This window comes from Mastomys coucha, unplaced genomic scaffold (assembly GCF_008632895.1).
Source record: "Mastomys coucha isolate ucsf_1 unplaced genomic scaffold, UCSF_Mcou_1 pScaffold14, whole genome shotgun sequence".
NCBI classification, from domain to species: domain Eukaryota; kingdom Metazoa; phylum Chordata; class Mammalia; order Rodentia; family Muridae; genus Mastomys; species Mastomys coucha.
This window is the reverse complement of record NW_022196896.1, coordinates 68,615,251-68,638,938: the sequence shown is the minus strand read 5'-3', so window position 1 is coordinate 68,638,938 and position 23,688 is coordinate 68,615,251. Positions and strand designations below refer to the sequence as shown.

The 23,688-nt window shown below is 41.6% G+C and overlaps 1 protein-coding gene across 1 annotated transcript in view; it reads right to left on the bottom strand.

The window, feature by feature from the left end:
• Nucleotides 1–869: 869 nt before the first annotated feature.
• Nucleotides 870–23,688, bottom strand: part of Slc9a2 (solute carrier family 9 member A2) — an 84,092-nt gene continuing 61,273 nt past the window's right edge. Inside the window, exons 6-12 of the mRNA XM_031367340.1 lie at nt 13,942–14,031; nt 13,565–13,635; nt 7,475–7,636; nt 5,937–6,033; nt 4,460–4,591; nt 3,812–3,902; nt 870–2,565 (exon numbers count right to left, since the gene is read on the bottom strand). Coding sequence (XP_031223200.1) covers nt 2,192–2,565; nt 3,812–3,902; nt 4,460–4,591; nt 5,937–6,033; nt 7,475–7,636; nt 13,565–13,635; nt 13,942–14,031 — 1,017 coding nt within the window. The 3' untranslated portion in view covers nt 870–2,191. The remainder of the gene's footprint in view (nt 2,566–3,811; nt 3,903–4,459; nt 4,592–5,936; nt 6,034–7,474; nt 7,637–13,564; nt 13,636–13,941; nt 14,032–23,688) is intronic.

Here is a 23,688-nt window from a genome sequence, read left to right as displayed (position 1 = left end):
TGTGTGCATTATTTTTAGGCTCAGGTGATGATGGCCTAGCAGCCTCTTCAGACAAGAACACAAGAAAACCCACATTCATTGTAGTGAAGGGGCCACAGAGCTGTTCCAACGCTCACCCAGGCAGGTTCTTATCCTCTGTCCTGATTAGGCTTGTTGTCAACTTGACACAACTTAGATTCACCTGGGAAGAAGGAATCTCAATTGAAGGATGGCCTTGATCAGACTGGCATGAGGCCAGCCATGTCTGAGAAGATTGTTATTTTATCTTCTACTTCCAGGTCACAGTCCATCCCCGAGGGTAGTCAGGGCAAGAACTGAAGCATAAACAAAGTGGGGAAGTTACAGGCTTACTTTTCAGGTTCATGCTTAACTTGTTTCTTTTGTTTGTTTGTTTGTTTGTTTGTTTGTTGTGTTTTGTTTGTTTTCTTGAGACAGGGTTTCTCTGTATAGCCCTGGCTGTCCTGGAACTCACTCTGTAGACCAGGCTGGCCTCGAACTCAGAAATCCACCTGCTTCTGCCTCCCAAGTGCTGGGATTAAAGGCTTGCACCACCACTTTCCCGGGCTTAACTTGCTTTCTTATGCAGCCAAGGCTCACCTACTCAGCATGGTGTGGGTCGCAGTGGGCTGGAGCTTCCCATAGCAATCACCAATAATGACAGCCTTCTGCCTCAATGACTTTTAAGTCAGAGTGGGTTATCATAAGCAAAGGGTCTTCCCAAGCTACTTTGTATCCTTTGTCGTGGCTAACTGAGATCCCTGGTAACAACTATAGTACTGGCTTCATTTAAAACGTAAACCCAGGAAAGTGTTAAAGAATACATTCAGAAAACTCGTGAGAAAGTCAATAAATCTTCAGCTCAAGAGACATTGGTTTAAATATGAATCTTTAATAATAAATCTGCAGCTTAAGAGACATTGGTTTAAATATGAATCTTTAGTGATTGCGTCCCACTGTTTCTCTCTGCCATACTCCTAAGAAGTATTCAAGAGAATAGAATCTAATTTTTAATGACAAATTTGAGTCACTACGTGATCAAAGGTGAAAGAGGTAACAAATTAAGGACTAGTGCAAAAAGTAGGGGGGGGTCCTCCAAAGTGCTTCCTCATCCAAAGTCAGTCCCCAAAGACTCACCATTCCCTTCAATGCTGGAAGGCGGTTTGTACGAGCCTTGATCCTTCCTAGCTTGCAGCTCTGAATGCACTACAGGACAATTTTATTAAAGCAGATGGTCATGGATCCCTAATGAAAGGAACCACCGCCCTTTCCTCCCAGCACCACACAACAGAAAACATAAGCGGTCGCTAGTGGCTGCCATGTCCACACTGGCCACAAGAGGTCCTCACTGGTAGGACTTCTTGGAAGCTGCCACCAAGTCTTTAAACATGATGGGCTGATTCTGCCCAAGTGAAGCTTTCTGTACCTAGACAAAAAGGGGGGTGGGGGTGGGGGATGAGGTGGCAGGTGAAGATTACATGGTACTCCAAAGCCATGGAAAACACACGAATGGACCAAGAGCAGTCTGAACTTCATTGTTTTAAAGTTGTACAGGGACTTCCCACCCACACTCTGATAGTCACACCATTTCATCGGCCTACCAATTCCAACCTGTGCCCTATTACTGTCAGCCAAGGCCTCTTCTAGGGACAGTGTTCTTCTTCACCGGGCGGTCCATCGGCTCAGCATGGGAATGGTAGGATCTGGAACTTAGGACCCACCTCTAGGAGCTGACCTTCACCCCCTTGGAAAAAATGTTCTCGCCACTTTTAATGTCATTCCCTTAAAAAAAAAAAGTGATCACTACAGATAAACACATTTTTTTCATAAATAAATCTGAGACATATTTGTAATATATTAAAATTTTCACCAACAAAGGTGCGTTAAAATTTTCAAGTTCTGTCATTCAAGTTCAATAAAGGCACGCGTTTGTTTTTCTTTTTTTTTTTTTCTTTCAGGCCTTGAAAGAATACATTTACTAGCCATAAGTCACAAAAGTCATTTTGTGGGACTTCCTTTCTCTTCTCGGGATACATAAGCAGCGCTCCTCCCTTGAATCAGTGGCTTTGACTCTAAGTCCCAAAGAATGCCTCTAGATAGAGGATTTTAAACGGATTCCACGGTCGATCAGGTTTGAGTAGCAAAGTCACAGCCATGCTAGCCCATTCACCCCCAAGTCGGCTTTGGCTTCATATCATGGCTTTTCATTGCCGAGGCGGCCTTTCCTGTTCCCGGGTTCTGACGCTCGTCGCACCAACCTTGGTGGGGGCTTGGGTGGAACGTCTTCAGTCAAACTGTCTTCCCGGCCCCGGCAAAACGGTTGGTCTTTGGAGAGCAGGGGCTGCCTCAGCAACCCCGGTGTTTGGGTGCCCCCCTCTTTACTGCGGGGCGCTGGAGAGACGCTGGGGGGCACTCGCGCAGAACCCACGTCCACCTCGTTCTTCCATTCCATTTTGTAGGCCTGGGAGGCTTTCTTTGAGAACTGATCTGGCAAGAAGCGCCTGGCCCGGGGCTGCAGATTGAGCACAGTGGTTCCAGCATCTGTGTCTGAGTCGCTGCTATTCCCATCTGTCACAGAATAGAGAAGGGCAGTGTGGGCAAGCAGAGCAGAACAGAGATAGCACAAATCACAGCTAAAGCCCAGTGCGTCCCATCCCCTCCTCCGGGAGTATGGGGAAGGGGAAAGTCATAAATCTCATTCTAACTCCATGTTACCAAGAGCCCGTCCGTGCTAATTTTGACGTACTTACTTTAACTGCTAAATGCATTTTCCCACTGACCAGATATCATCGCCCCTACTTTTACAGTGAGGTTGTAGGTCCAACAGATATCAGCAAGTAAAGTATTGGGGCTGAAATTCAATCTGAGAAGCTCTGGCTCTGTCTTTGGCTGCTGCCAGGATCCTCTCAAGAGGGCTCAGCTCTGTCTCTGACACTGGGCAAGCAACCTGACAGAAGTTTCTGCTACTTAAGAGTCTTCCCTTCATCTGGAATTTCACATGTATCTTTGCGCTCCGTCTGCCTGCAGAAGGACCCAAGCATCAACATAAACTTACGAAGCCCAAGGAAGAAGTGTGAGTAGACACTAGACCCCTGCCCGGGGGCTGGAATTCATAGGCACACCACTGATGGAAACGACCCCGTGCCTACCAGCTGACATGACTAGAAAGGAATGTTTCTCTGCAAACGCAGGGGTAACAAGACAGACACTTACAAATAGTCACTATCTTGCCTTCTATTTCCCTGCTTCATGTTTCTTGCCTCTCCCTCCATTCCCACAAGTAACCTCTTCTTAATGAACACAAACAAAAACAAAAACAAAACAAACAGCAACAACAAAAACAAGCAAAGGTGCTTGCAAAATTGTTACCTCTCATATTTTAGCACAACGGAATCCTAATGTAGTGCTGTGGTTTACAGAGAAGAGCTTGTGTGTGTACATGAGAATATCATCAAACAAGGAGGTTAAATCTGTGATCCACTCCATGAAAACACATTAGAAATTAGTGTGTGAATGCAAATGCTATATATCCTCCAATTTATAACTTTGTATTTATGGCTCAATAAGTCCACAGTCAAAGGATTTGCTTTTGCTATAATTAAAGGATCATTCTGAAAAAACACAGGATTAGATTACTTATAATATGCACAGACATCTGCCAACTAAGGTCACAATGGTAATTCAGGGCAGCCTGTTGCTGCTTGAGGTTCACAAGGGATTGGGCTCATCCTTAACGAAGAAAACTAGAAAGTTTTATTTCATAAGCATTCGTAAACAGACCGGAAGGTGTTTCTGCTCGGGGCAGAATCCTTACCTGCATTTGGAACCTTATTCTTCTTCTGGAGCTTCTCAGGAAGCTTTGTGTTTTTAGGTAAGGATAAGTATCTAGAGGTTGAAGTGGACGCCTGTAAAAGAAATAGAAAACGTTATTCAGATGACAGAAACGCCAGCAACCGTCTGCTCGAGCTAAATTTTTATGGCAATACTAGATTTCAAATATAAAATGGGTGGAGCAATACAGACAGGCCTATAGACCCTGCACATCTGAGGTAGGAGGATCAGAAATTCAATGGCACCCTTGGTTATATAGGGAGTTGAAGGCCAGTCTGGGTTCCATAAGATTTTAAGTAAATGAAACAAAAGCAAAAGAAAGACTATAAAAGGAATGAATTATTATTTGTCTTTTTTTTTTTTTTTTTTTTTTTTTTTTTTTTTTTTTGCTAAGGTATGTCTCACATTATATTGCCTAGGCAGGCCTCAAGCAGTCCTGCTTCAGCTTTTCAAGCATGACTTTGTACATGGTAGAAAAGACTTTATTATTTGTTCCATCCCAGGGTATCTGGGAATTGGCCCTTGGCAGCCTTTGAACCAACAGCGCCAAAGATTCTTCCTGTCAGCTGGTGAGAGGAACAGCTGAGGGCTCTGCCCTTGGAAGTCCTGTGACTCTGGGGACAATGGTTACCCTGCGCTCGCGGTTCGAGCTGTTGTCCTTCCTGAGACTTTCCCGAAGGCTGTGGCGTCGGCGAATCAGGATCTCCTTGGCTTGCCTCTCACTCGTGTCCGCCGTCAGGTTGTGTCTGTTATATGATAAGGTCTGAGGTGACAAAAGCATATGGGACATTTTACCAATTGGTTCTCTTCAAGATGAAACCCAAATTGAAAGCCAGAGTCTCAAAGTTAACACTCAGATTTTAAAAGGATTCGTTCTTTTGTACGTCAGCCAGTAGTATGCTTTATTTTACTGAAAGGTGTGGGCTTCATAAATTAGAAAAGCAATTTAATTCACAAACACCTTGTCTGCTTTGTAGGCTTCAGCCATGATTGACAACAAAACAAAAATCATTTTCAATCACACGCTCTATGGAGTAGAGATTGCGGTCATAAACGTGAGCCAAGCTGACACTTGGTGGCACCAACCCTTCTGACTAATTTCAGGGCTGTAATAGTGAAATGTTCTATCACCACCAGCAACTTTCACCTCCAAAGGAAGGCCCTCCAGATCCCACATACAGCACAGTTGCTGCTTAAGTTCGTTTCCTGATAGAATCAGAATGAACATCTTGGAAGTAACCCATGTTCTGAAATATATTAAGACCTGTGGCCCAATAAAAGGGTGACGAGGTTTAGATTCTACTTCTGCCTCAAGGAGATTACTACCTAGTTGGACATTTGAGTCTAATAAAACCATAAAAACAAATGCTTAACCAGACACACTGCATAAGCCCCATGTGTTATCTGATCTAGAATAGGGGCTGGGATAGTATGGTCCTTGGCAAGAGCCTAAACCTGGGAGGCTACAGGCCAGATAACAGGAAGCAGGAGCTGGATCTAAGTATAAAGAGTTAGTACACCCTGTGCAGGGCAAGGCTTGAGCACAGAATCTGTTGTTCCATGAAAGTCTGAAGTGGGTGGATGGATGGAATCAGGTTTGGTAAAGTGGAGCTTGGCTATAGAAGCCCCAAATTGTCCTGGAAACAATGACTGTTTTGTTTCATTTTACACAGGAGGCTGCTGCCCTTGAAAGAGCCATAGAGAAAGGGGTGGTCAGGCATATATGGGTGAAATGGTGACAGCTAAGTCTACGGGTGTAGACTCTGAAGGGCAGGGCACCTTCTTTACTGCTGCTCTATGTATGCCCCCAGACCCACAGTACTTTAATATATAAAACAATCAGCTCATTTGTCCATACCTGGTCAGCACAGCAGCCTTTATCTCTGAAACCAGAGCATCAGAACCCCCGGGTCCTTGGATGCTTCAGCTCAGGTGTCCGGGAGAACTCAGGGAGTCTCCGGAATGGGATTCTGGGAGATTACACAGGTGGATGACCCACGTGACACTCACCAGGATAGATATCTACAGAGAAACTTATTCGTAGAACCCAGCTGGAAAGCATGTTTTTTAGCCAAAAGTAAGTATTCTGAGGCATAAATTTTACCTACCCGCTGACGGATTTGATAGAGATTCCTTGATAATATCTCTCTAATTTCGTCCATTTCGCCTGGTGTGAGCTTCCTTATCTTCTCTTCGCGGCAGTCACTGCAAATGGTTAGGGGAAAAAGTATTTTACCTTGTGAAGTATTTTAGAATCATTAATTCGTGCTTTAGCATTATGACATCATTACTCCAGAGTAAGATTTTAGTTTAAAAGGAGCAATTAGGAATTGCTCAGTATTTCCAAACATTCTGAATATTTTTAAAGTACTCAGTTTTAGAATAATTGAGTTTCTAAAACTTATCTCAGTGATAAAATCATTCCTGTTAAGTTTAACTATTGTGTCATGCTTCCCCTATACCCAATCTCTTGTGTTGTAGCCCAGGCTGACCTGAGACCTTGGCCCCGGGACATTGTAACTGCAGGTACATGTTACCACAGCTAGGTTCTCATGTGATTAGTTTTAAAAGACTGACTCACAGCATTATCTATTCATTATTCCTAGCAGGAAGTAATGCAGAATCTTCAGTTTCAATAGAAATTTAATTAACACATGTCCAATTAGTAGTCTAATTTACTTTATTAAGCCCCATTCAGGGATTCTGAATTGAGTTCCAACAGAGTGACACCCAGGCCTTTTATAGCCTCTTATACTCCCAAGGGGTCTCCAATGTTCAGCCATGGCTGGGAACCACTGCATCCGGAAACCATGTGTGTTTCCCCAAGCCTAAGTATACTACTGTGAATACTCAATAAAGAAACAGATGCATTCTGGGTACAGCCGCAGGAACAAATCTAATACACTCTGAGAACAGTCCATTTGGCAAGGCTAAGAGAGTTTTAACTCACTTTCAACTGGTACTGAACCTCCCCAAACTAATTTGACAAAGGCACGGACACCCTAAAAATGGTTGTGATTTTGAACTTTCCATTCCCAATATAACAAAACATGCAGCACAATGTAACATAAACATGACAGACATACTATACACCCAGAGCTCTGGCGTTTAACCAGAATCTAACTCTGTTTTGAAATCTTAAACCATCACTCTAGGATTTATATCAACAATACTATTATACTATACTATGTCATTATATTTTATTATATATAGTATATACAGTATGTAATATGTAATAATATTTACAGTATATGTACTATGATGTATGTTTCATATATGATAGCATATATCATATGTTATACATATTGCATAATATGCACAATACTATATGTTATATGGTATATAATATATAGTGTGTAGTATGTAGTATATAGTATATATACATATATTGTATGTTAAATACTATAATGTATATGTTATATAATATAGTAATATATATATTATACAATGTATGAATATGATATGTGTTATTATATATCATTTAATATTTACATATATAGTATATATAAATGTATATAGTATATACATATGCACACTATAATGTATATAGTACAGTGTTACTATAATTCTACTACTACCATAGGTCTTGAAACCATACCAATGCGTACTTATTTACATTTACTTCCCTTAACAATGTGGTACTCACTTGAGAGATGCAAACGAGGGGACAGTGCTTATCATTCCCGTCTCTGCCATTTCAATGGCATGTTTTATCTCAAGCTTTTTATATAAGGACACAATGCTGGACTTGGGTTGGTTTTCCCGAATCAGAAGCTTCCGAAGGTATTTGTCATCAAACTTCTTAAACCTATAAATAAGTAAAGTCAGAGTTTAAGTTAATGAATACCTCATTAAATAAGAAAAGCACTACAAAGTAAAGAACTAGTCTTACCATATGTGTGGCTTTTATATATGCTTTTTATATATGCACATATATATGATGTAGCTAATGGGCATCCAAACTCTGAGTGGAACTAACCTCCCTGCCCCTCCCCTGGCTTCCACCAGGTCAAACTCTCTGACATCCTGTGTAATCTTTCTCTTCTATAGTCCACGATATGGGATAAAGTTCCCATGTCCAATTCCTGATTCCTAATGTGTCAGACTGAGGTATTTGGAGATGTGGTCTTCACAAACATGACTAAGGTGACATGATGTCATTAGAGTGGGGTCCCCTCGGTGTGACTGCCACACTGATAAGAAGGGCATCCTTAGACACAGACACTCGAGGAGACATGAGTGTGAAGAGTCTCAGAGTGCAAGCAAACAGCAACGCCTGCTTTCCCTAAAGCCCTCGAGCCTACTAAGATCCTGCGTTTGACTCTATATTCCTCAGAAAAGTGAGACAACCCATTTTTGCTGTTTGAACCTCCGACTGTGTACAGCTTTGTCATGGCAGCCCTGGCCAACTAACATTCCATACCACTCCGTCAGCAATCACCATCAAAATATATACAAAAAAACGTGGTCACTTTTCAGCACCTCTAGTGCGATAATTTTTTTTCTTCCTGGACTCCCATACTGATTTGGGCACCTACTAGGTGTTCTTGCCCCTGTAGTATATTCTCAGCACAGGAACTAGAGTCCCTGGAAATGGCATCTGAATACTAGCATGATGCTATACTCTCGAGGTGGAGCATGGTTCTGTCCTCAGGGCAGTACCGCCCATGTGGGGTCCCTCCTACCTCTGCCCCCAGGCACCCATACTCTGAGGGTCTTTATAGTCATTGTCCCATCTACTATAAATGCTTTCTTTTTTTAGATTTATTTATTTGTTTTATGTATATGAGTACACTGTAGCTTTACAGATGATAGTGAGCCTTCATGTGGTTGCTGGAAATTGTATTTAGGACCTCTGCTTGCTCCGGTTGGCCCTGCTCGCTCAGGCCCTGCTAGCTCTGGCCCAAAGGTTTATTTATTATTATAAATAAGTACACTGTAGCTGTCTTCAGACACACAGAAAGGGGCTGGCAAGATGGCTCAACGGGTAAGAGCATTGACTGCTCTTACTGAGTTCAAATCCCAGCAACCACATGGAGGAATGCTTTCTGACGTAGCCTTTATGTCTCTCTGTAACATTCAGCAGTAGTTATCACAAAAGATCATCAGTGAGCCAGACCTCTGTGTGCTATGTTTCCAAAGGCAACTGCTTCCACCCTGTTCAACTCCCCACTCCTTTGAACCCCATCTCCTCTCTCCCTGTTCAGATGTAGTTTTCTACCCAGCAGCTATCATTCTGTCACACGGTATATAGTTTTCTTATTCGTCTTAGAGTCTGTTTCTTGCGGTCAAAGGTAAAATTGGCATTAGAAGAATTCTTCCCACCTCTGTATTCCCAATGCAGAGAACTAAGCCAGGCACAATTTAAGCTTGTCTATTATAGACACAGCAGTTGGCCCCAGGGCCTTCTTGTATTTAAATCCACCAAAACCCAACAATAGCTTTCTGTTATAGTCTAAGATGATCTTTGCCTATTCCCAGTCATGGTGATCAATAATGTTACTTATTTTGGTGAATAGCCTCCTCCTGACACAATGGCCAAAAAGTCTTAACACTGGCACAATGACCAAAGAGGCTCACCATGGAGTCCTAGATCCTGCATCCATACCACCTTAGACCCACACCATCATGTCTATGAACCAAGGTTAACAGGATATAAATGATGTCCTTATTTTACCTCCACCATATGAGACAAGCTCTGGCAGGATCAGCTGACCATCTTCCACCCAGCAGGAACAAGAACAAGCCCAGCCCAGATGAGCCCAACCCAGTCCAGCCCACGTGGAGCTTCTAGACTCACACAGGTTAATAATAAATGACTGCTATTTTGATCAGCTGGCTTTGTGAATGTGGTTATGCAACACCACATGCCAGTGTATAAGTAGAACAATAGGCAATAAATATTTGCTGAGAAAGAAATAGGTATATAACATTGATTCACCGTAGACCCAAAGAGGTTTACTGGCTGGCACACCTAATGCTGTGAGGGAAACCAATGCTCACCCACATTCTTGGCACTGCTCCTTTGTTCTGAGTGCTGGAGGGCTCTGAATAATTAAGGAGCCACCCTGAATGTGCTGTGCTAGTGGCCCAATACTATTAGAAGGCTGGGCCTACTCTTTCCGATGTTTATTTTGAATTTCATGCTAGGCTCACCGAGCCAGGATTCTTCACAGTAATACAAGGCCTCTAGCACTTCTCATATGACTATGATTGCTTTAGATTTTTACTGGAGATAAACTAAAGGGAGAGTGACAGAGATGGGAGGGGTAGCCTCTCTGTCCCGCATGGGGAATGCCTGTTTTCTTACTGCTTTCTCCCCAACCCTGCCAAGCTCCACACAGGTGTTGCCTTTCATATCACCGGAGCCATGTTACCGCTGTGTCACCTTTCATTCTGTTCTCAGCTGATCAAATCAAGCACCTCAAGAATTTTCTTCTAGGGCCAATGAGGCTCTGTAACACTGAGACTTTGGAATAAAGGAAAGATACCCAACATGCTCAAAGCACAACTTCTTTTGGTATATTCTTTTTTTTTTTTTTTTTGGTGGTGTCAATGGCTCTGTACACACCTGAGAGGATATTCATAATTGATATGAAAGCAGCTCGTGTCAGCCCCCAGTGTCCCGTATCCACTTGCCTGATGATTGTGCAGTAGACACTCAAGAAACTCTTTTGAAGTTTGTGTGGGAATTGAACATGGGATTGTAAAATGCTGTGGATTAACTAAAACTATTTGTTATTGATGAACAGCATTATGGAAAAGCAACATTTGCTTCCAGAAACAAGCCAGACATGTCAACGCTCCTCTTGCTCATGCTCACAGTCCACCTATGGCTTTCTTGAAAGGTCTGCCTACAAGACATTCATGGACCTCAGAGACACATGGATTTCCTCTGAACTTCACCTGGATTCCACTACAAACCCACACGATCTCAGCCTCACTACCCCCTTCTTGGCACTGGTTGAGTTTTTGCTGCTGCTGCTGCTGCTGTTGTTGTTTTTTAAGTTTGACACAAACTAGCACTGTCTGGGAAGAAGGAGCCCTAATTGAGAAAGTACCTTCATAACACTGCCATTTTCCTGATTATTGATTGATATAGTAGAACACAGTCAACTGTGGGTTGTGACACTCCTAGACACGTACTACTGACTGGGTGGTATAGAAAAGCAGGCTGATCTAGGAGCAAGCCAGGAAGCAATGCTTCTCCAAGGTCTCTCTGTCTCTGCTCACGCCTTGAGCTCCTGCCTTGAGCTCCTGGCCTGACTCCTTCCTCAGAGTTCACTGAAGCTATACGATGAATTAATCCCTTTCCTTCACAGGTTGCTTTGGGTCCTGGTCTTCATCACAGCTGTAGAAAGCCAAGTAGGATGTCACCTCTTGTTCCTAAACTCACCCAGGGGCTGCTGATCTAGTGAGTGCCTACACATGTCTATATATTCTCTGTATTTGGATGCACAAGGATGGGAGGAACATGAAACCCAGTCTTCACCACTGAAAGAAAACTTGCCAGTATGCCTCTCACTCACCATGTGGAGTGCTACTGCTAGGAGTCTATAGAGCAATAGAGGTGAGGGAGTTGAAAGGGTGAAGATAAAACAACAGGGAAAGGGAAGAAGAAAGTCTGTTATATTGGTTTGGCACATAAAGAGGCTCATCTAGGTGAGGTAATTCCTAGACTGCACAACCCAGTTGGAGAGGGAACAAGGCTAACTAATTCACCTCCAGAAATAAAAAAGAATGCTCCCAAGAGAAATGGCCATTTGTCCAGAGTTTTATGGAACAGGCTTAGTCAGCTTTATTACCTTGTGCTCCCAGGTATTTAACAGGGTACTCTACCTGTACAAAAACATTTCTCCTTGGTTTATGAAATAAGCCAAAGCTCAGGGGACCTTCTAACGTCTATGAACAGGAACAATACTTTAAGCTTTGTAATTGCTCTGACACTAATGTCTTTGTAACTCAGTGCATTCCTGAAGGCTTGCTCTCTCCCATATCTCCACTTCCAATCACACACACACACACCACATACACACACACACAAACACACACACACACAAACACACACACACGCATACACACACACTCGCAACTCCTCCACACACACCTGTTTGCTATATAATTTCTTTGTTTTCTTTATTATAAAATTTGATGCCCTGACATATACATCATATATAGCCCAATACCATACTACATTGTGTGAGCAAACAGAAACATCCAAATCCTTCCACCTTAAATACATAGGTCAGCAAACAGCCAAGTTTATATCAATGAGTGATTAGTAAAGTAAAATTTCTGTGAGCCAGTTAGAGAGGAAAAGCAAGAGGAACTATCTCAATACAGTCTAGAATGTCTCCCTCTGACTTCATGTTCCAGCTTAAATGCTGCTTTTTTTTTCTTGAGAAGTGTGGCCTAGCCAACAATATGTGCACAAATGCTCACAGATCATTTTGTACAAAAAGGGGCCTGCTGGTAGCATTAGCCACATTGCCAGCATGGCTGTTTCTGATACCCACCATGGGCTCCCATTTGATGATGAGGGATGGCTCCTGGGACCCATGTATCAAATGCAACTGCCAGAATCCCTTCATTTCTTGATCTCATTGCTCTATCTAGTCAACTGGTCCCACCTAAATTTAAAATCACCATGAAGACAAGTACTAAATTGTATCTGACCACCACAAAGCCTTTATTACAAAAATAAATCCAGGCTGGAGAGTGGTGGCACATATCTTTAATATCAGCACTTGGGAGGCAGAGGCAGATGGATCTCTGTGAGTTCAAGGCCAGCTTGGTCTACAGAGCAAGTTCTAGTACAGCGAGGGCTATACAGAAAAATCCTGTCTCAAAAAACCAAAATCAAAACCAAACAAACAAAAGCAACAAAACAACAACAAAAGGAAGTAACTCTGTGTATGTGTGTGTGTGTGTGTGTGTGTGTGTGTGTGTGCTTTCTATAAATTGTACAGGTACATTTAGGTACATTAATCCTTCTTTTTCTTCTTCAGGTTTATTATTATCCCCTGGTGTTGTGAATCTCTGCCTCTGATATGCCCCTCTTCCTAATGTGGCAGAATAGACAATAATTGAATCCTTGGCTTTTAACTCATTGACTGGGGCTCTTGGTTACTCTGCAGTGAGCAACGGCCACAAAGGTCCTTAGTCATGGAATCTGCATGGAAAAGCTGTTTGACTGCTTCTGAGGACCCTGGCTAATGATGGCAAAGGATATCTTGTCTTAAGACGGTCTTTCTTCTATCTTGCACCTGAAATAGGTGACATTGAAGGAATAATTCTGCCTCCAGGGTAAGTATGGAGGCTATGCCCAATTAATGGGAACATGGAGTGAGGTTCTCATCTGCTAAGCCAGGGTTTCCTGCTTCACATTATTCATATAGGGAAATGAGCTCCTGCCTCATTTATAACAATTTTACAACTCTGCTGTAGCTAAGATGTTGTTGTAATAGTTGGCACAGTCACTAAGTTGCCTAAGCTGCCCCTTGAGCTCATGTAGAGCCTCCTGCTTTAGACTCTAGGATTCTGGGATCATGTATGGATATCACTGTGCCTCTCTATAGCGAAGAGTAACCATAAGAGGACACACAGTAGCAAAACATAGGATGCCCAAGCTGAAAAATAGTACAATTAAGTGTATTATGTTTCCAATATGACCTGCGTATTTTGTTTCTAATATTGACTAGGAGCTACTTTGATAGAATGTTGATTGGCCTCTTACTTGTCTCTCCAGAAGTTGTGACCCCAGTGTCCACAAACATCTTCAATTCCAGTCTTCACATGATCAAAAAACTAAAACAGAAGGAAAGACAGGCTAATCATTGGCTTTTTCTTACAAATGGTCCTTTTCACGCCACTCACATCATGCCTGACTTCAGGGACACAGTTGGTTTTGCTGGGAAGAGTCAGCCAACCATTTATCTTCAATTCCTAAGGCAATATTTTTATTACTTTGATCATCCCCATTTTGATCATAATTTTCAAAGTGACAAGAAATAGCTGGTAGAAATATCTTCAGGTTGAACACAGACAACACAATGCCAGTTCTCTCATTAGTACACATTTTCTTTATTAAGCTGGTCCCTGGTCAGCACATACCCGACAGTGGATCTCTTCACTGACAGCTTGCTGCTTCTTATTGGATCTCTTAACATCAAGAAACTCCACCAGTGGCCGGATGGTTATTCCCTGAACGAAAATATGTACATAAGTAAAGGTTTTTCTCATAAGAAAAAGGCTGAGCCATAGTTTATCATCTCCTAAGAATTGCCGACCACCAACAAAAGCTAGACTGTTGCTAAGGGTTAAGATAGTAAATGCAAAATGTTGTTATTCTTATCTTTCTTTTTCACAGATGTCTGATTCTCATAAGACCACTTTCAACATAAAACAGATGCTAAAAATGGAAAGTATTGGAAAATAATTGTAAGAAGCTGAGCACACTCAGGGGTTAACCTGAGAAAATTACAAGCTCCTGAGTAAAGTAGGGGAATAAAGGAAACTCCATACTCTGAACAAAGATCTCTGTAAAATTCCATAGTCAACACCTTACTCCATAATGAAACATCAAAGGCATCTCCATTAGAGGTACAGGGCAGAGGGCACTTGGGTGTGCTGACAACAGAGTGGCAAGAAGTTGTTGTTGATGGACAGTTTGTATCTTGTTCTAAAACCTAAGAGATCCCTTCCCTATGGAAACAGTAAGAAAGTAACTAGTAGAAAAACAACAGGCACAATTCATCCCTTAAAGAGTATAAATGATAATCACATAATAGCAAGGTTTATTTTATTAGGCATTACATCACATTCTTATTATGGCTACAAGGTATGCTTGAGTAACTAATATATACTACTATATAATATTGTATATACACTTGGAGAAACTATGTACATATTACATTCATATTAGATACAGTCTATGCTTTTATAGTCATATACATGCAGCCTTATGACAATTGCATAAAACTCTTATATGGAGAATGATAAAACTTAACTGAAGAATATTAGAAAGATTTGAAATCTAAAAGTACATTTAAATTTTTAAATAGGATAAATAGATTATTATAACAACTTTTCTTAACTAATGCTTACACACAACACAACATGATAATGTAATGTTCAGATGTGAAACAGAACTCGGGCAATCTAATTAGCCAACAACAGAAAAGGTGACCAGAATTATTTTTTCAAAAATTAAAATAAAGGGGAACTTTCAGACACAACACAACCTATCAGATAGGACACACATAAAGTGTGATACTGGCACCAAAAGAGGCAGGAGAGGCAGTATGTGGGAAGAGCACCAGATTCTTGCTTGGGGACACAGCATGAATGCTGCATACATGAGATGGATTGCTTTCTTGGCAAGAGGAGGGGTTATGTTTAAGTATATTGTATGTCATTTGATTTCCATCTCACCTTTCACCTGTATTTAGATCAACATCTTGGAACTCACTATGTAACCTGGGCTAGCCATTACATTGCTATCAATCCTCCTGCCTCAGCCTCTCAATTGCTAAAAACTGCATCACTCTTAGCTTGCCTTTTACTCTTTTCAAATTGTTCTGACAGAAATTGAGGGAATGTCCAACCAATGACTCGTCTAGCTTGAGGCCCATGACGTGAAAGGGAGTCCACCTCTGACCCTGTAAATGATACTCTGTTTTACTTGCAGATAGGAGCCTAGTACAACTGTCATCTGAGAGGCTTCACCGAGCAACTGATGGAAACAGGTGCAGAGACCTAGAGCAAATATTAGACAGGGCTTGGGGGAATCCTACACAAGAGTGGGGACAATCCGAGCTAGAGGGGTCAAGGACACAAAGAGAAAACCCACAGAGTCAACTAACTTGAGCCTATAGGAGCTCACAGAGCCTGAACCACCAACCAAAGAGCATGCATGGGACTGACTTAAGCCCTCTAAACAAATGCAACAGTTGTATAGCTTGAGCTTCATGTGATATTCCCAACAGGAGCAGGAGCTGTCTGACTCTGTGGCCTGCCTTTGTTTTATTTTTCCCCCTAACTGGGCTGCCTTGTCTAGCCTCAACAGGGGACGATGTTCCTGGTCTTACTGCCACTTGATATGCCAAGGCAGGTTGATATTGACAAGAAACCTCCCCTTTTCAGAAGAGAAAGGAAGAGGAATGAATAGGGGGAGGGGAAGGGGGAATAGCTGGGGGAAGGTGAGGGAGGGGAAGCTGCTATCAGTATGTAAAGTAAATAAATACATTTATTAATTAAAAAGGAATGTGTTTTTTCTCTCTCACCCCTTGGCTTCTGCCTTCCTGGCCCCACACTTCATAATACCTCTATGTGCATATGTCCCTTTTCAAAGTTTTGTTCCATCAATACAGTAAGAGCATTTTTCTAGCATGTTTTCTTCTTTCTTTCTTTCTGCCTTTCTTTCTTTCTTTCTTTCTTTTTTTTACTTTCTTAAGTGAAAACACTTTTTAACTAAATTTGGTAGGAGACATCTCTTGTGTTATATTTATGTTTCAGTCTGCCACTTGGAAATCACCCAGGAGCTAATAACAGATTCCCAATCAACACATTCTGCAATTTTTAATGTATGCAAAGCAAATGAACATGATTGTGAGTTTCAGAGATGATGACCTCACTGAGTTTCATGTCCCATAGATCTGCAGACTGAATGCTAGGAGCCCAAGATAAAAACAAGTAAGCCAGTGTAATTCTCAACCTTGAAGACGTCTAAAATATTCTGAAGACATGAATGACACACATCCCTTCCCCCTTTCAGCATTTACTCAATAAGTTAAAGGAGAATCCTCTATTTGGAACCACGGTATATGAAAGTAGGAATGGGGTATCTCCACATCCTGATGTTCATTCCTACTGGCCGGACAGGCTGAAAGTCAATGAGCTGAATGGAGAAATCACACGGACCCAATCCAGGAAGCGAGTGTGGAAACTCAGATCAACTCAAGTTCTTAAAGTATAACATCTAAATTCACAATTAATAACTGAAAAATTGTGTGTCTTAATTAAAATCACATTCCTTTAACTATGTGTTCATCTCTGGGAACTTCTTTCAGTTGCCAAATAGAAATCACTTGTGAGACACTGATCCGTTTCTCTCCCTCCCTCACTTCGTCCTTTCTCAGGTATCTATTTGGAAGGAGAGCATGTGGCATGTGTGCATGCCTTGACTGACCAATCAGGATATTTTATGACGTGAGCCAAAGCCTCTGGTTTGGAAGGACAGAGAGACGATACCTCTGATGGGACACCTATTTTATCACTTTGGAAAATTTCTAATTTAGGTTACCCAGGAAGCCATTGGCTAGGACTTCTAAGAATAAGATAGCTTGTTACTATCTGTGGAGGATGAAAAAGTTAAAATGTAATCCAGAGTCTTGCAACAAAATATGAAAAAAAAAATCTTGTGAAGCGCAAATAAATCCTCACTTGTCACCCAAGTTTGGCACAACAAATACAGCACCACAAATTGGGGTCCTCCTCAGAGTCATCTAACAGGAAGAATAGAGAATTACTGGGAGTAACATTCCTACTCTGTTCTGTCTCTGCTCCATGCCACCAATGAGAGAGAAGAAGAGAAAAACCCAACCTGCTGTAAGGTTAAAATAAGCATTCTTTTGGTCCATTTGCAGGAAAAAAAAGAAGTTCTTATTTGTGTAATTAACACTGACAAAGAGGGGTTTCTAATATTTCCATGCTGAGTTAGCAAGGATTTCCCTAGAATACTTGCAAGAAATGTATGTATGAAAACTATCATTGTTTGCCTGGGGAGATGGTTCAGTGGGTAATAATTCTTGCTACACAAGCATAAAGAGCTGAATTCAGATCCTCAGATTCCATAGAAACAGTCAGGCATATCCACATACATCAATAATAGTGATGTGCTTGAGGGAGTTGAGACAGAAGGATTGCTGGGATTTCTGGCCTCCAGCTTACCCCAAAACAAGGGGAGTTTCAGATCCTGTAAGAGACCGTTTGAAGTTCAAGTGGATAAGGTACTGTGAGTAATAGAGGGGTATACCAGAAGTCTGTCTTTGGATGGCTGTAAGCACACTGAAAGAAACATTTTCTACAATCAAATGTGTGGCTGAAGCTCTCATCTTACAAAAACTGGAATGAGAGTCACATTTGTCAAGTGTCCCTTGCCTGTCATCCTTCTCTTGGCAGATTGTTTGCCCCTAGTGTCTCTCTTTTGGATCGGGTTAGTCACAGGGTCACCCTCATCATAGAGCTCCTGTGAGCGTAGGCACTCCTCACTCAGGATGCTGTTGCTTTTTTCTCAGGTCATGGACTGCTTTCTGTAAATTCCCTCACCCCTTGGATTCTGCCTCCCTGCCCCTACACTTCATTCATCACCAACCACTGTGTTTACTCTCCTGGGATTATCCAGCTTCCTCAACAATTTACCAGTTAATGTTGTGGTCTAGGCTCTGCCCTCAAAACACTCTTTTTCTTCTTCTTCCTCTTCCTCTTCATCTTCTTCTTCCTCCCCTTCCCCTTCTTCTCCCCCTTTTTTCTTCCTTCTCCCCCTCCTCCTCTTCTTTGTCCTCTTCTTTCCTCCTTACCCTTCTTCTTCCTCCCCTTCTCACTCCTCTTCTTCCTCCTCCTCCTCTTCTTCTTCCCTCATTATGAGTAATTTCTTCCCATCTCATTCTTTAAAAGGAGTCTATTTCAGATGACTCCACAGTCGGGAATCTCCTATCTCCCAGGCCTCCATCATAAATTCTGGATCACAAACCTTACATAGCTATAGAAAAATTATTTCTCCCCCACCCCGCCCCACACAGACTCAATAATCCTGTAGTTGTTCATTGCTAAATTAACTCTGATTGCGCAGTTTAAAACACTGAGAAATAAATTTCACTTTTCTCTTCACATCTTAAACTGTTTCCACAGAATTTTCTTTCTTTTAAAAAATTGGATCTTTTTACTCATTTTATCTAGGACTATGTTAAATATCCTGATGTCTGTGGAATCCTACCCAGTTGGTAATGTTAATTAAATACTGTAGTTTATTTAGCAGAAGAAACCACAGGGTAGGGGCCTCACAACATCTATTTGATAGCAAGCACCATCACTTCAGTTTGGCAGGCAACACCATCAAATACTTATCACTAAGGGTAAATGGTTCCTAAGCATCCCCACGCTCCTGTGAATATACAGAGACTTTTACCAGGAGCATTCTTGAGGGTGTGAGCAAAGAACAATCTTGAGAAATAAAATAACATCACCCTTCATAGACAGTGATAAATTCCTAAGCTCCATAACCCTCCTGTAAAGCAGGCTATTACACAGACACCTGTCCTTCATGAGCCCTTTGTGCCACTTTCATGGAACCAAGGGCTAAGGGAAATTGACACAATATTTTGGCTATTGCTTCTGCCATGAATAATAAAGTCTTCTTTCTTTGAACCAGCAGGCTGGTGTCAGTACCCACCTGCTTGCCTCACAGTCTGCACAAGGATGAAATTACGTCATCGATATGCAATGGCGACAGGAGCTGATGGGTTGTTGTTTTTATATTAAGTTCATTCATTTGCAGGTAGCTTCTGGACAGATTTATAGGATTCTTGGGATCTTCTACATGACTGTAGGGATAACTGAATAAGGACTGAATGATACCAACTTTTCTCTTCTATTATTATTTAGCCTAATATTTTACATGAAATCATGAGATCAAAACTCTATGTCAGGTATTGCACTGTTTATACATATTCCCCCACAATACTTGAGAGAGGTCTCACAATCTACATCCTACCGCTAGGCAAACTTAGGCTGATAGAACATACATGGAATGAGGTCAAAAAAAAAACCAGATCAGATTGGCTTTTTTTTCTTTTTTTTGTTTTTTCTTTTTCTTTTTCTTTTCTTTTTTTTTTTGCTGTGCTCCTCACAGACCCCAATTTCTAATATAATTTTAGAACATGATCACATGATCAATTGGCCATATTGTATATAAATAATACTACTGGTTGAAACATTACTTTGTTGAAAAGAAAATGAACTCAAATGTTTCAACATCGAGACTGCTCATTTGTAGATCCATAAGTAATGCTGCATTCAAAGGCAACATAATGTGTTACTTGGATTAGCAGCATGATTTAAGCAATATTTAAATTATCATGACAAGTTATGATAAATAATAAATCATGTCATGCATAACCTGTTTTTGAAGACAGCTATAATAGTGTATCAGGCTGGAGGAATTTGTCCTTCAAGAAATTCTGATGTATGGAGAGGGAAATAGATCTTAAAATTTGATGATGGGAACTGCTGGAGAGACAGTTCGTTCACTAAGAGCACAGGCTACTCTCTCAAGGACCAGGGTTTTGTTCCCAGCACCCGCATGGTAGCTGATAAAAATTTATAACTCCATTTCCACAGCACCAAATGCTGTCTTCTGGCCCCTGAGAGTACCATCCGTGTATGTGGTACACAAACATACACACATAAAAACACCCAGATGCAAATAAATAATGTTTAATTTTTGATAATAGGTCCAGCAACATAAAAGCTGTCATCTGGAAGAGAAGAGATATCTTACTTGAAAGGCTATTCATAACTCATTAAGATTTCTCTCCAGATTTATTTCATGGATATATTCTTCTTGTTGAAGGATGTCAGTGTAAATTTGTGTGTGTGTGCATGGACATATGTGTGCATGCATGGGCATGTGTGTCTTGTGTTGTTTAGAGAAACAGTGGTGAAAGAAATATGGGAAGGAGTGGGGTGATCATGGTCAACTGCTGTGCCCACACTGGAACACAAAAGAAATGTTAGTATGATATGGAGAACTATGGCCACTCCTTCCGTGGTCATCAGAATGAGTTTGATCACATGATCCTCTAGCTTATAATGGGAAAGATTGGTCTGTGTGCACTAGCATGGTATAAATACTGAACCCTAAAATGCACCTTCACTAGAGGGTTACTTAGCTTGCCATGTTCACCATACTCAAAGTAGCTGATGCATGGCTCCTACCACCTGTTGACTGAGCCCCTTCTTCCCCATTGGAACCCTTATGCCTTACCCTCATGCACAAGCACCCATGGGAATCTCTCTGCTTCTATTTTTGTCCCCCATATTTCACTCACCCATTAAAGAGCAAGGGATGCCTGTCGAAAGAGTCCCAAGCACTTCTTAATATCCTTCAGTTAAATGCATACTCTACCTGAGCATTCTGAACTCAGCAACGTTTGCCTCCATCTGGCTGCTTCATTGTGCTCATCGGGGTCATCGATGCTGTTCTGTACATTTCCTGCCTCAGCATCTTTGTGTAAGCTCTTCCTTCCACTTTGAGTGGTCTTTGCCCAGATACTAGTTGGTGTCCCATCCTTCATACTTTAGATTCATCAACCATCATTCATATCTTATATTCATAGTCACTTCCACAAAGAGCTTGCTAACTGTAGATTCTGTGGACAATATTATCTATCTGTCCACTGTGTCTTAAGTCCTACATGTTTACTGTAGTGTTGTTGCTAATGCCATGTCATAGGACATGAAAGTCCTATGGTGGTGCTGTTCGGCATAGCATGTTGCCTGGGGCTGTTGCTGGTTTGTAGACAATTAACTGCAAGTCAGCAGACAGATAAATATAGTTTCCTCTTCCAATTTTTTACAAGTCAAAAGAGCAAGCTTCTCTGTAATATTAAACACCAAATATCCATTCATATTATACCTGTCTTTAATCCCATCACTCAGGAAGCAGTGGTAGTCAGAGCTCTATGAATGTAAGATCTGCCTTGTCTACAAAGTGAATACTGGGCCAGGCAAATGCTCCATAGTGAGACCTTGTTTCAAACAAAACATAACATAACATAACATAACAAAACAAAACAAAGCAAAACAACAGAAAAAGCAGTGTGAGTACAAAAGCATATAATGTAGGTAGTTGATAATTTTCTATTTTTTCTTGATTGAGTCTCAACCCCAAATGGACCAAAATTACTACTGATAACTCTACTAATGTGTTAATGCCAATCATCTATGCATATATTCTATGACTGATGGTACTTATTTCATAGTAATTTTCTTTTCATATGTGATGTTCTGACTGTAAGCATATATTTTTATGTTTGATGAGACTAATGACTGAAAAATTAAGCTGTCTGATGTGCCCTGCCTGGAGTTAGTATCTTTCTATGAAGTCATACCAGTTGCATTCTATAATTGTGCCCAGCCCGTGATGTCTGGGGCAGGAGATTGTTTTGTATTACAAGCTCTTGAGAACTTGTGCTGGGGAATGTGGTCCTTTGCCAGTGATCTAGCTCCTCAACCCACTTGGGTGATATGACTCTATTTGTGTCTGGTACTCAGAGGTGAAGGCATCTGTTCCAGGAGGAAGAGGGAAGACCCTTGGTATTGCCCACTGTACAATTGGGAGAGCCTAGGGTGATGATGGCCATGTAATCATTAGATCTTGGACTCACAGGAAAGTCTCTAGCCCCTCCTGGTCTATATCTACATGTATTCTGCCCTAGACCACTGCAGGAGTAGAAATCCAGGTGGTAAAATTGCTTCCTATCATATTTTATCCCCAAATGTGTAAGGAGCAACTTGAATGGCTCGGTACAAATGTTCCAGACACTGAAGAGACACGATAAAATCAGGGGGACATCCCTCCCCACAGTACACAGAGGATATGTTGTGTCCTCCCACGTTTAGGGTGGGGAGTTCAAGCCAATCTGAGTCTTAATACTATAGTACGACTGTCATGGAAATGAGAGTATTGCATATGTGGAATGTGATCAGCAATAGCCTGTACACACAACAGGAAGCTGGGAAGCTCTGTCAGTGATGTCATAGCTCAAGAACTGAAAGCTCCAGTCTCCTTTGTGGTGACACTAGAGCAAATGGAGCTACTGAGCTGCCAGATGTCTAAACGTATACTCTGTATAGCTACATAGAATGCATAACCCTCAAGAACAGTAGTGATCATACTACACTGTTCATTCACTTGTACTCTGTATCATATTTCCCCATTATTTTACAACAAATTCCCTATACTCATTATAAAAATAGGTCACTTTACTCAACCTTGGGTAGGTGATTCAGAAGATCCCAGAAAGCAATGCTACCAATGGAGGCAACAACTCCATGAAGACTCTCATCCCTGAAGATCTCTCATTGACCCAGAAAGAACACAAAGATATTGACAGTCTTGTTCCAAGCCAATGAGTGTACTTGTGCCTTGCCTCAACAGAAATCCTTTAAAGAAATAGAACATTAAAATAGACTATATCAAAGTATGGGTGTATAAGTGGGTTTGTGTGCACACACCAGGTGATGTTAACATAACAGAATTTTCTCCTATGACTTTCTCTGCACATATTCCCACCATGGCTCACATATATCTGTAACCTAGCGATTGCTGCCTCTTTCAGTGCATTAGGGGTACTGAGCAGAAAGAGCTTGGTACTTCTGAGGCTGTGGTCAGCCTCAGGCTCAGTACTTCAACCTAGGGTCATTTTCTTCTCTGAGAATGAGTTTGCTCCTGGGAGGTGATGCTGGTCTTCATCTCAGAAAACTGTTTTGAGTACAAAATGAGATGACACACATAGGAAAGCTCTAACCTGACATCTGACATGCTTGCCACCCTGTGGTAGCCCTTGAAGGAATCTATAGAGATATGGATGACAAGGACTGTAAGAGAAAGTGTCATCTCAACCTAACAGAGTCTCCTGAGCATCCAGAGCCAGGACCCCACAAAGCCCACTGTCCTCACCCTGGGAGGTCTGAGAACAAGCAAAGCAGAGTTGCCTTGTGGGGAACAGACTGTAAGAATCTGCTTGTATTGCAATGCTGAGGACTCTTTGCACACCTGTCTATTTTTTTTCAGAGTCT